This window comes from Sphaerodactylus townsendi, linkage group LG12 (genome assembly GCF_021028975.2).
Source record: "Sphaerodactylus townsendi isolate TG3544 linkage group LG12, MPM_Stown_v2.3, whole genome shotgun sequence".
In the NCBI taxonomy this organism is placed as follows: domain Eukaryota; kingdom Metazoa; phylum Chordata; class Lepidosauria; order Squamata; family Sphaerodactylidae; genus Sphaerodactylus; species Sphaerodactylus townsendi.
In genome coordinates, this window is record NC_059436.1 from 18,903,538 (window position 1) to 18,917,310 (window position 13,773).

Sequence of the window (13,773 nt, forward strand, 5' to 3'; positions counted from 1 at the left end):
TTGGTAATAATGTTTTTTATTTGCATAAGAACATAAGAACATAAGAAAGAGCCTGCTGGATCAGACCAGAGTCCATCTAGTCCAGCACTCTGCTACTCTCAGTGTCCCACCAGGTGCCTTTGGGAGCTCACATGCAGGAGGTGAAAGCAACGGCCTTCTGCTGCTGCTGTTCCCGAGCATCTGGTCTGCTAAGGCATTTGCAACCTCAGATCAAGAAGGATCAAGATTGGTAGCCCGAGATCGACTTCTCCTCCATAAATCCATCCAAGCCCCTTTTAAGGCTATCCAGGTTAGTGGCCATCACCACCTCCTGTGGCAGCATGCAATATGCTGGTCCAAAATAGAATCAAGGTCTGAACTGCCCACATTTTATGAGTCATTTCCGCTTCTCTGAAGTCCAGTTGGGAACTGAATTTTGGACAAATATTTACAAGATGACACACTGCAGATTAAATAAAAGGAATGCAGCCCAGCGCCACCGTTATAATGCACAGACCAGTACTATCGGGAGGGACTGACAGTTACAGATCCAACCCTTTTATGTAGGGCAACTGTTTCTCAAAGACTGATCCATTTGACTCTTCTGACTTCTTTGATGAGGTGTGCCACGATTCTTCAGATGCATGCTTCTTACTAGATCTCCAACTGGCGACTGCGGAAAATTAAATACACGTTTTTTGATATTCCCCCCTGAAAAAGGAAATGTTTATTTCCAGCTACAATTGGAATAAAGGCCTACTCAGAAAACATTTTGCTACTGGCAGGGGTATAGCTTAATAAAATGGCATCTGGGACTTACCCTGGGCATTGTACCCCACCCCACAACTGGGGTAGAAAATGTTGACAGAGAGAAATTTTTCTTTCTCACAATACTAGAACTAGGGGGCATTCATTGAAAATGCTGGGGGGAAGAATTAGGACTAATAAAAGGAAACACTTCTTCACGCAACTTGTGATTGGTGTTTGGAATATGCTGCCACAGGAGGTGGTGATGGCCACTAACCTAGATAGCTTTAAAAGGGGCTTGGACAGATTTATGGAGGAGAAGTCGATTTCTGGCTACCAATCTTGATCCTCTTTGATCTGAGATTGCAAATGCCTTAACAGACCAGGTGCTAGGGAGCAACAGCCGCAGAAGGCCATTGCTTTCACCTCCTGCATGTGAGCTCCCAAAGGCACCTGGTGGGCCACTGCGAGTAGCAGAGAGCTGGACTAGATGGACTCTGGTCTGATCCAGCTGGCTTGTTCTTATGTTCTTATGTTCCCCATCCCTGAACTCTCTGCCCAGGGAATGTGGGCGTAATTGGGCGTGTGTGCGAGGGGGTGCTGCTCTCCTGTGCACCCCTGAGAAGTGGTGCCTGTGACTCTAGCCCACCCACACACCCCTTGCACTGGCTACTGGGATCAGGGGAAGAAATTGAGTTTTGGTCTTGGGTTGGCTCTTCTTACCATAAGAACATAAGAATGTAAGAACTAGCCTGCTGGATCAGACCAGACTCCATCTAGTCCAGCACTCTGCTACTCGCAGTGGCCCACCAGGTGCCTTTGGGAGCTCACATGCAGGATGTGAAAGCAATGGCCTTCTGCTGCTGCTGCTCCTGAGCACCTGGTCTGCTAAGGCATTTGCAATCTGAGATCAAGGAGGATCAAGATTGGTAGCCATAGATCGACTTCTCCTCCATAAATCTGTCCAAGCCCCTTTTAAAGCTATCCAGGTTAGTGGCCATCACGACCTCCTGTGGCAGCATATTCCAAACACCAATCACACGTTGCGTGAAGAAGTGTTTCCTTTTATTAGTCCTAATTCTTCCCCCCAGCATTTTCATAAGAAGGAACCTGGTGAGTCAGGTATCGATTTCAAGTTTGGGCGCCAGCTTTAGCAAGTAAAAAGCATCCTGTCTCTTTAATAGAAACTTATTGTGTGGAAATGAGCTGTTGAAGCTTTTCAGGATATGGAGGCAAGTAACATCACTTGGTAAATAAGACCCTGCTAAACCTCTATTAAAGGGACAGCATATTTTTCTCCAGACAGTTGGCAACCCTAATTCTGGAATGGTGGTAGCCAAGTTATTCTGTTGCCGAAAAGAAATAAACCTGCCCCTTAAAAAAACTGACTCCTTTAAAAAAATTAATTCTAGTATAATGCTTTTGTATTAAAAACTTTCCACAGATTTGAAGTCATCTTGTTTGGACCCTGGTCTTTATTGCAAACATGTTTCATTGGGGAAATGCTGCTCTTAAAGGTGAAATCCAGGTTTCAAGAGGCTGAAATTAATCTCACAAGATTCAAGACCTCAGAATACAAAATGGGTATAGTCTCTCAGAGGTTTAGAATTCAATATAATGGTCTGGAAGGTCCATTGACTACCAGATTGCTTGTTAAGTGGACCAAGATGGGGGCAGGATCATTGGGGAGGGGGGGGGGTCCAGATGGCTTGCTGGCCAGTTTGTAACCACGAGCGCAGTTTACCCTACACCCTTTTTAATCTCCCTTTTGGCAAGATCTAAAGCACCCTGAGAGAGGTTGATTTGGTCGAGGGATTGCCAGCTTGTTGCTTGACAGGGACCACTTTGAGACAACAACCGTGGCTTAAAGTTCATCCATTTGTGCTTGCACTTTAAAAATTCTAATTCTTACACCTGCTTATATTACAATATATACCGTGTTTCCCCGAAAATAAGACAGTGTCTTATATTAATTTTTGCTCCCAAAGATGTGCTATGTCTTATTTTCAGGGGATGTCTTATTTTTCTGTGTTCTGTTCATCGGGCATGCTTCCAAACAAAAACTTTGCCACGTCTTACTTTTGGGGGATGCCTTATATTTCGCACTTCAGCAAAACCTCTACTATGTCTTATCTTCAGGGGATGTCTTATATTCAGGGAAACAGGGTATTGCTGAAGGTTTTCAAGGCCAGAATCAACTGGCTGTTGTGGGTTTTCCAGGCTGTGTAACTGTGGTCTAGTGTTAACTCCTAACATTCACCCGCATTTGTGGCTGGCATAGTGTGGTACAGAGAAACACATCTAACCAATGACATACCTCTGAAGATGCCAGTCACAGATGCGGGCAAAACATTAGAAGCTAAAACCACCAGACCACAACCACACAGCCTGCAAAATGCACAACAGACACTTGTGTTACAACTCTTCTAACTCACCGTGCCTATTCTGCGCATGATTGTCTTCATTAGGCCTGGCTTTGTAGTTCTCCAGCGTCGGGTCCGAGGAATCGTTTTCTATTCGGATGACATTCAGAGCAAAAAATAATGAGCTACAGTAAATATGGCAGATTTTTTCACAAAGAGCACTTTTAGAATACAATCCTAAGCACACTTATTGGAGAATAAATCCTATTGATCTTTTGAATATAGATGCTTAGCATTGCACTGTATATCAGTTATAGTACAACTCTAAAAAAAATTCCTAGGAGTGAACCCTGTAGAACATACCTCAGTAGGATCCTAAGTAAAACTGCTTAGGATTGCTCTATAAAAACAACATGGCAGTTGGAGCTCTATGGAGCTCTATGGACCCAGGTTAAACTATTAACCACCTGAGTTTAATGTGGTTATGGTGTCAACTGCAAGCCTCCAATGTTATGGATTGCGTTGTCTTATCATCCCCTGCCAGCATGATGCTGGCAGGGGATGATGGGAACTGCAGTCCATAACATCTGGAGGGCAGCGAGTTTGACACCTGTGATGTAAGCCAATCCTGCATTTTCCATTCTACCCTAACTCTCCAGTCCAAGTCCCATATTGTTTTTACTGCTATATGTGTTCTAAAATGGCTGCTGTATGTAAAGAAGCATGGGAAGCCCATTAAAGTTGGCCCATGTTCTCACATAAGCAGCAACATTAATAAAAAACCTAGCTGCTAAAACATATGCTTTCCCAGTGATTCTTTGACTGAACCCATGAATCTTCCTTCTTCTGAGTCAAACTCCTGGTGTCCTCACATTATTGGCCCCTTCCGCACATGCAGAATAATAATGCACTTTCAATCCACTTTCACAATTGTTTGCAAGTGGATTTTGCTATTCCACAGTAAAATCCAGGTGCAAAGTACGTTGAAAATGGATTGAAAGGAATACTTGTGAGTGTCACTGCACCAAGTTAATTTGCTGGTTTTCTGCTCGTTCACAATTCTACTTGAAAGCAAGAATTGTCTTAGCTCTTTAGCCATTATAAAAAATCTTAAACTAACTACTGGTTAGTCCAATACAAATCTGAGGTATCTATTCCAGAGTAAATATTTGTTTAAAGACTTCAAGGAACGCATCAGTAAATACTGTATTTAAATTAAAAATTGGTAACTTGAATGTGTGTAATTATTTTGGAGCCTGTCAAAACCAAATACCCCTGCGAAACAGATACAGCCCACCCTATACTATTGAAATATTTGCTGTTTTATTTTATAGAAATTATTTTGCTGAATTCGCAAATAGAATTTGATTTAAGAAGACCCAAAAAATGGATTGAAAGTGCAAGTGCGGAAGGGGCCATTGTGAGGAAAAGCTGGGGAGCAGCAAATTACGTATCCTGCTCCCAGCAGCATGAAAATGTATGGGTTTTTTTTACAAAATGTGTTATCCTGCCCTTCTGTCATCCCAAGAGTCATAGACTCATTCCGCACATGCAGAATAATACACTTTCAAACTGCTTTCAGTGCTCTTTGAAGCTGTGCGGAATGGCAAAATCCACTTGCAAACAGTTGTGAAAGTGGTTTGAAAATGCATTATTTTGCGTGTGCGGAAGGGGCCACAGATGCAGCTAACAAATTAACACACACATTAAAGTAACATTTTAAAATCATTAAAATCAACAACAACAAAAAACCATACACATAATAGATGGATGGAAAAATGCAATTGTTTAGACCATCTTACCTCTCTTCCATTCTCTATGTGCTTTCCATACTTTCACCAAGAGGAGCAGGACTGCGACAGATAGAATTGAAAGCAGAGTGGCCACAAGGATCGGTAATAACTTGCTCGGCTTCTTCAAAAATCCTTCATAGGTAACGTTTGTTCCTGTTTTTCAAAATACCGTGCATTTTAATGCTTTTGGAGTACTGTTTCCTAATAACAAGATATTGACTGTTGGAGAAATGTGATATTCTTTTTTGTTCTATAGAAAAGCAGTGGTAATCTTTATACTCATGATATGCAAACCAGATCCACTCAGAAACTTAATAAAATGTGTCACCGTACCAAGCTGTGTGTGACAGTTTCTTAAATAATGTTTATGATCTCATTAGCGCATGATTGCTATTTGTGAGGGAAATTTACATTCACTCTAGGAAATTTTCTTACTGAAATACTTAGTTTATAAATTCTGTTCAGTTTCTGTGGTGTAAGACATAACTTATATATGACTTCTGTATGAGTTTTGGAATTATTTCATGTATTGAAAAACTTTTAGCCTGCTTTCTTCAGACGGGCATCCAAGGTAAGTTATAAAAAAGCCCAAACCAGATGACAAAATAATACATAGAGCAATAAGAAGCATTCGTCAAGTTTTCATTTTGCATTTGGAAATTATTGGTACTTTAACATACCACCAGTGGAGTTCAGATCCTGAGTTGCTGTTTCATTCCTTGCAGATGTTGTTGGAGCCCCAAAGTTTCCTTCTGTTACATTTAATATGTTCTCTGATTCTGTTGCAATGACAAGGACTTATTCCTTTCATGTTCCATCAGGAATGTATGTGCCAATATAACCACAGAAATTAATTTAATGATATGTTTGGAAATCGTCGTTAATTACCTGACATACCATTGGTGGTGGTAGAGTTTGGAGTGTCTGCTTTGCTGCTCAGGGGCGACCTTTGCGTCCTGAAGTTTTCTTCTGTCATATTTAATATGTTGGCTGAGAATGTCAGAATGAAAAGAGAAACATTATTCCTTTCATGTCTTTGCAGATATGTACATTACAGAACTGATATTACAGTGAGTGGCTTGAAAGGAGATGTATTTGTCAAAGTAACAGCAGAAATTAATTTCAGCAGAGCTATGCTGATTAATATTAGCTGAGAGCACTAGAAAGTGTTCCTTTATGAAGAATTTGTTATTTCATTTTAGTGTAGAAATCGTCACGGGTTCACAGATATCACACACCCTACCCATTCTTGGGGTATGGCCAGGGGTCCACTGATTGTGGCTAGGTATGTTTGCATAAAGTGCTCTCAAGTTGCAGCCAACTTATGGGTTTTCAAGGCAAGAGTCTTTCAGAGGTGGGTTGCCATTGCCTTCCTCTCCATAGTGACCCTGGACTTCCTTGGTGGTCTAACAAGCACTGACCCTGTTTAACTTCTGAGAGCTGATGAGATCAGCCTAGCCTGGACCATACAGGTCAGGGACTGGGCTTGACAACAAATAACTATTCTCTGCTGCTTGCTGTAGAGCTCAAACTCACCACAATAACTGCAAGACTGACTGTGCAGTCCTATCCAAAAAGAAGAAGAAGAGTTTGGGTTGATACCTCGCTTTTCTCAACCACAAGGAGTCAAACGGCAGCATGCGAACCCTTTCTGTTCTTTTCCTCACAACACACACTCTGTAGGGTAGGTGAGGCTGAGAGTGTTCGAAGAGAACTGGCCGAAAGACTTCATGCGTAGGAGTAGGGAATCAAACCCAGTTCTCCAGATTAGAGTCCGCCACCACTACACCACACTGGTTATTCTACTATAAGCCCACTGAAAGTGATGGGCTTATATTGGACTAATTCTGTATTGTTTTATACTGTAATCAAAGCTTTTTCTGTGTACATGAAGTTTAAAGATCCCCCCCTTTTTTAAAGACCATCAGGAGTTTAGACCGATTAATAAATGTGTTAATTTGACCCAGGAGGTTTTACTCATTAGGATGAAAATATCCTAGCTATACTATATAGGTAATTAAGCCCTTTTGTGGAAGGTGGCATGTACCATTTCAGATTGGATATTAGAATGTTTCCCCACAATGAAAAAAAAAATCTTGCATGATTGTCCAGGCACATAGAAAACTGGAGATATAGGAAAGAACCTCCTGTCTATAATGCTTGCTCTCTACGGCCAGGGAGTTTGCGTCGCAGGAGAGGGTGCAAGCATATTTTACTGCTTTTAAAAATACAATCAGATTTTGAAACAATCAAGATACATTTTGCATGCTTTTACTTGAAGAGCCATTAATTGATCAGAGTAAACTAGAAAATTGCCGTTGTTAAAAATTATTGGAGGCACTTCGCTTTTTGTATTTTACCTGTGTAACGCCAAGGGTGCTCCAAGGTTGTCATACCAAATTCAGATGTAGTTGGAACCGTGTCTGTAGTAGACTCTGGAAAATGAAAATTTTATTCAGACTCTCTAGTTTCTTCCCTATAAGACCATATTCCATTTAACCATCCACTTAGTCTCCACTGGCATAGGACAAGCAAAACAGGTAGGCTTAGTACAGGAGTTGAAAAAGAAGCGGAAGAGTTTGGATTTATATCCCACCTTTCTCTCCTGTAAGGAGACTCAAGGTGGCTTACAAACTCCTTTCCCTTCCCACAACAGACACCTTCTGCAGCAGGTGGGGCTGAGAGAGTTCTGTTACTAGCCCAAGGTCACCCAGCAGGAATGTAGGGGCAAAATGTGTTTTCTTCTTGGCTGCCACCCACTCCACTGTGTATCTACTTTAGCATGTGTTTAAAGGAAGGGAAGTCCCTCCTGTTTCTGTCTTTCATATAATCAATGTTTATATGAAAGAGAAACAAAAGGGACTTTCCTTATAAGGGTGTTGTGGGTTTTCAAGGTTGTATGTCCATGTTCCAGTAGTATTTTCTCCTGATGTTTCACTGATCTATGGCTGGCATCTTCAGATGATCTGATGGTAGTGAAGCAAGTGAAGTACATATACCTGTGGAATGTCCAGGGTGGGAGAAAGAACCACTTGCATTGGTTAAAAGTGTTAAGGGTGCAATTTGCAAGTGTAATTTTCATGTGTTAAATGGAATCCACCCATTTTAGCATATGTATGTAACATTGAAGTGGCATAATCAGTTAGTAAGGGCATCTGCATAGCAATTGTCTGGCATTTTAAATCCAAATTTAACCAATGCAAATGGTTCTTTCTCCCATCCTGGACATTCCACAGATATGCATATATACTCCACTTCAGTGGTGGGATTCAGCAGGTTCGCACCACTTTGGCAGAACTGGTTGTTAAAATAATGCTTGTAAACAACCAATTGTTTTGAATCCCACCACCGGAACCGGTTGTTAAATTATTTGAATCCTACCACTGCTCCACTTGTTTTACTACCATCAGATCCTCTGAAGATACCAGATGCAGGCAAAATGTCAGGAGAAAATGCTACTGGAACGTGGCCATACAACTTGGAATACTCACAACACCCTAGTCATTCCAGCCGTGAAAGCCTTCGACAATACAATTAATGTTATGCCGTAAATGTTGCGCAGATATAAGCACTGCACTTACTGATATGGCTCAGGTGAATAGTTGCAGTTAAATTTCCTCCTCCCAGAGCTTTGTGGCGAACAACACAAGTTATAGTAGACTTCTGGTTGAAGGTGCGGACTTTCAGGGAGCTGGTTGTGTTGCATTTTTTCCCATTTTGTTCACACTGATGATGAGTGTCACCTAAAATATATTTGGGAATGCAGAAGGAGGGGGAAAGTAACACATGCTCTCTTGTAAGGAGCTTTCACATGTGCTGAACAATGCACTTTGAATCCACTTTCAATGCACTTTAGTGATTGTTAGCAAGTAAATAAAGTGGATTCTGCACTTTTACACAATAAGCTCCATTTGCATAATACAATGAACAATCATTGCCTTTGACCAATGAGGGCCCGTACAGTGGTGGGATCCAAAAATTTTAGTAACAGGTTCCCATGGTGGTGGGATTCAAACTGTGGCATAGTGCCAATGGGGCTGGGCGGGACACCACGGGGGTGTGGCCAGGCATTCCGGGGGCGGGGCATTGCTGGGCAGGGCTGTGGCAAGGACGCAGCCACTGTGCCGGTCCTTGGGCGGGGAAACGAATGCACACAGGCGCAGGCTGCCACGCACGCCGGTGCACCTTCTCCTAGACTGCTTCAAGTTCTGCGCGCTACTGCTGAGAGGAGGGGCATAACTAAGGCAAAAATCACGTGGCAAAATCACCAATTAGTAACCCCCTCTCGGCACACACAAATAATTAGTAACCTACTCTCGGGAACCTGTGAGAACCTGCTGGATCCCACCTCTGGGCCCGTAGCCAAAGGTCTGTGACTCCGTTTTCGACCGGTTTTCCCTTGCTTTATTCCTCTTTCAGACTCCTGCCCAATTCAGTGATTATCCTGAAAAATGTCAGGTTTGCTGTTTTAGGTCTTTTTGGCTTGGATAGTTTCTTTGCAACAGGCAGACCAATGAACAAATTTCTGCTGCAGACTTAATTACTGTCATCAACACCACTAAACCTCTATAAAACCTTATAACTTGGATAAACAGATGGAACGAGATCTTTGAAATCTGTTGCAGTGTCTAGAGTTTAATTTCACCACAAACTATACCAGTATTTAGATGTTATACAGTGATAACTTCATAAGGAGAAAGCCTTTCAAAATATATTTGGGGATGGAGGGAAGACCTAGAGAAATAGACTAGTACTAATGATAAAGGATACGTTGTTCATTTTACAAGTTTGTACTGTTTTTCTTTGTGAGTTGACTCAGGCTGGTCTCTGCGAAGGTATCTGGCTTCAAAAACCAACCACAGCTGATCCATGGTTTTATGTTAGGGTTGAACTGAGTTATAGCTGAGTTTTTGGGGAATTTGCTTTGTCCATCAGGTGGTGGTGCTGACTTAAGAGAAGTTATTAATGAACAATGGGGTCTGCATCAAGAGAGTAACTGATGAAAAGCATACCAAAGAGCTCTATCCCATTGTCCAGCAGCCATGTAATCTGAGGACGGGGCTTACTCTTCTGGGTAGAACACCTTAAGATAATAATTTCTTCTTTGTTGTGAGCTCTGATTGTTGATTCTTCCAACAGAGGTTTAGAGGGAGCAGCTGTAAGTAGAAAAATGAATGAGTGGATTAGGAAACTGGATTCTTCCCACTTCAGTATCCTCACAGCAAGTGATATAGAGATGGCACTCGATCAAAGGAAAAGGTAGCCTTGTGCAAAATCTGAGTTTTCCTCCCCCCCACCCCCCGTATGGACGGCCACCCTCCCCCACCATGACCGAACAACTTTTTTTGCACCTGGTCTTGAAGTCTGTGTATGGACCTGGGGGGAAGGAGGAGGGGTATGGGGGTGATTTTCTGCCCCCCACATGACTGAATGGCCGCAGCCCAGGACACTTGGCCACCTATGTCCCCCCGGGCAGTACGCCCCTGCCCTCGATTTTTAATGTGTCCTCAAACAAGAGACTTGCTTCTTTTCTAGTGAGAAAATGCTGTTCATTCACTTTCATGATCTTTGAAATACAAAGGGAAGTGACTGCAACCGATTCTGCCGGCCATCCAACCACTAGGAAAAATTGGAAGAATGGCTCTCCTGGACTGGTTTCTAATAGTTTCTAACAGTTGGGCAAGTGCTGGGAACCCACTGGTATCAGATCTATGGGCAAACAGAACTTGATCAGCTTATCCCTCTCTGCTTGCCCTCATAGATTCAAAGCTAGGATTTTAGCAACTCACCTAAAATGGTGACATTCACCTGCTTGGCTGTGCCTTCTGCGCCATAATGGTAACAAGTGTACAGTCCTTCGTCATCTGTTGTTACGTTGGAGATGCGAACTGACAAACGATCCACTGAAGAATTAATAAGCTGATACCGCTTATCCTTTAAACCTGGAAAGAGTGTTTTAAAATGTTAATTATTCATTCCTACCTAAAAATGGATCTGGATCTGTCCAAGGTGCTGCGAAAGCTAGGAAAAAGGAGGATCTTTCAGCCATGACTCAGAAAATGGCTATGAAGAAGGCTTTAGTGTTCTGGGCACTGCAATTCAAGAAGGATATTGACAGACTGGAGTGTGTCCAGAGGAGGGTGACCAAAATGGTAAAAGGTCCATGCCCTATGAGGAGAGACTTAGGGAGCTGGGTATGTTTAGTTTGGTGAAGTGAAGGTTAAGAGGAGCCATGATCGCCATGTTTAGATATTTGAAGGGATGCCATGTTGGTGAGGGAGCAAGCTTGTTTTCTGCTGATCCAGAGACCAGGACCAGGAGTAATGGGTTCAAGGTGAAGGAAAAGAGATTCCACCTAAACATCAGGGGAAACATCCTGACAGTAAGGGCTGTAAGGACAGTAAGGACAGTAAAGACAGTGGAATGCACTACCTCAGAGTGTGGTGGACTTTCCTTCTTTGGAGGTTTCTAAAGACAGGCTGGAAGGCCATCTGACAGGAGTGCTTTGATTATGTGCTCCTGCATTGCTGGGGGTCAGACTTGATGGCCCTTGGGGTCTCTTCCAACTCTATGATTCTTTCTCAAGGCCTAATTAACAAAGAGAGGCTTCCAGGCTCAGGAACTGAATTCAAGGGAGTAAGAAAGAGGGGAATCATTTTGAATTTTCCATGGGGCACCCAAATGTCTAGATCTGGTACATCCCGATACTCTAGTTCTGGATCTGCAGAGCTGGACTCTGCTGGGAAAGCAGACAGTTTGCAGAAGCTTTTACATTGTGCAACTGCGGTGAAGGCTTGTGCCTCTATTGGGACAACCATTTCTTCTTAGCATCAGAAGAACACTGTATGCCCAAAAGCTTTCAGTTTACATGATAAAGGAAGTGTAATGCATCCAATGAACCACACAGTTTGGGTGTGTTTGCACTGTTTTGCTGTTTCCATTGGCAATTAAAATTCCAGCACCTTTATAGAAAGTGAGTTGATCAAGAAGAAACACATGAAGTTGTAGATGGACTCAAATGTGCCTCCAATTTTAATCCAGCAAAAAAAAAAGTTTTAAAAGATCTATGTCATGATATTTTAGAATAAACATAACAAACAGTGTTGGGAGATTTGAAAAGCTTAAAGATGCATTACAATATAATCTAGCATAGGACAGAGCATAGATGGGCCACTGCATACTGTTTTGCCCTTGCTGGTCAGAATACTGGCCTTTTGCACAGTGGAAGGAGTGATAAACGCCCTGGAAGGAATTTCTGCATTCACACTTCACGACCACAATGATGGGGTTTCTGTTGCATCAACTTCCTGCCATAAAGAGGTCGACGGGCTACCTTTGAACCAAGGGGTGGGGGTGTGGATGACTCAGATAACGATACAGCAGGAAAAGCCCACCGCTTGTCCACAGTGCAATGGAAAAATAATGAGGTCTTAAGCGCCCACTGGAACTTACCTTGATGTCGGCCGAGAAAAATTGTAAACGGAGGTTTGGACCACTGCAGAACAGATGTGTTGTCTCCAAGCACCACACAGTGCAGATCCATATCCTGACCTTCTACTACTGTTATGCTTTCGATGGGAGCCTCTAGAAAACCTTCTGTCAAAGAAAATGGATTTGTGAAATGTCTCTTAGGGACAGCTGACAATGTGCCAAGAGGAACGTGGACACGTGAAGCCGCCTAATACTGAATTAAACCATTGGTCCATCAGTCAGGGTTGTCTGTACAGATTGGCGGGGATGATCCAGGATCTCAGACAACGGTCTTTCAGATCACCTACTGCCTGATCATTTTTACAGTGGAAACTCCAAAGACTGAACTTGGGACCTTCTGCCTACAAAGCAGATGCTGGACCACTGAACCACGGTTCCACCGTAAAGGGACTCTTGTGATTGAAGCACATAAGCCACCTAGAGTTTCATGAAACACATCAGCTATCTACTGTGCATCAATATCACTAAAAGTCAACTCTTGCCCTGTCTGTGGGTACTTAAATCTGTTGATGGGGACCACCTTGAAGGAAGGGAGATATTTCTCCAAACTTGGGGGACCTCCCTTCACCAGGTTTGCAGAAAAAATCTGAAACCCTTAATTTAAAGAATATATCACTGCTACAGTGGAGGAGGGGCAGAAGACTGGAAACGACCCCCTCCCTGAAGAAGAAGGAGAAGAGTTTGGACTTATATCCCTCCTTTCTCTCCTGTAAGGAGACTCAAAGGGGCTTACAATTTCCTTTCCCTTCCTTCCCCACAACAAACACCCTGTGAGGTAGGTGGGGCTGAGAGAGCTCCGAAGAACTGTGACTAGCCCAAGGTCACCCAGCTGGCATGCGTTGGAGTGCACAAGCTAATCTGGTTTCCCAGATAAGCTTCCACAGCTCAAGTGACAGAGTGGGGAATCAAACCCAGTTCTCCAGATTAGAGTACACCTGCTCTTAACCACTACACCATGCTGGTTCTCTCCCCCATCTGCCTCCCACCAGCGGTCCTCTTCAGCTCTCCTCTTGGCTGCTAAGTGCTTACACTGAGGCAGTGGGGCTAAAGGTGGGCACATTTGCAAGTTGGGTCTTTTTCACCCACCTGTCTGTCTCCAGTGTCATCACTTCAGTTGCCCTTCCCTAAACTCTTCCAGCAGCTGACTGCTGAGATTCAGGTGGTGATACTGGAGCTGGCTGAAAATAACCACAACACACAATCTGCAACATTTGAAGAAGAAGAAGAGTTTGGATTTATACCTCATCTTTCTCTCCTGTCAGGAGACTCAAGGTGGCTTACAAGCTCCTTTCCCTTCCTCTCCCCACAACGGACACCTTGTGAGGGTAGGTGGGGCTGAGAGAGTTCTGAGAGAACTGTGACTAGCCCACAGTCACCCAGCAGGAATGTAGGAGTGTGGA

The 13,773-nt window shown here is 43.1% G+C and overlaps 1 protein-coding gene across 3 annotated transcripts; it reads right to left on the reverse strand.

The window, feature by feature from the left end:
* Positions 1-234: 234 nt before the first annotated feature.
* On the reverse strand, positions 235-13,576 carry CRTAM (cytotoxic and regulatory T cell molecule). Of its 3 annotated transcripts, none has more exons than XM_048512528.1 (11): positions 13,460-13,576; positions 12,335-12,475; positions 10,672-10,824; positions 9,895-10,038; positions 8,464-8,625; positions 7,243-7,317; positions 5,771-5,872; positions 5,563-5,661; positions 4,892-5,035; positions 3,162-3,239; positions 235-652 (listed from the first exon to the last, which is right to left on the reverse strand). In XM_048512528.1, exons 2-11 carry the CDS (start codon positions 12,423-12,425, stop codon positions 522-524), a joined length of 1,179 nt encoding a protein of 392 aa, XP_048368485.1. In that variant the 5' UTR covers positions 12,426-12,475; positions 13,460-13,576; the 3' UTR covers positions 235-521. The 3 variants fall into 3 exon arrangements, with proteins under 3 accessions (XP_048368485.1, XP_048368484.1, XP_048368486.1); XM_048512527.1 differs by having other exon boundaries at positions 12,335-12,478; XM_048512529.1 differs by lacking the exons at positions 5,563-5,661; positions 13,460-13,576 and having other exon boundaries at positions 12,335-12,723.
* Between the last annotated feature and the right edge of the window lie 197 nt (positions 13,577-13,773).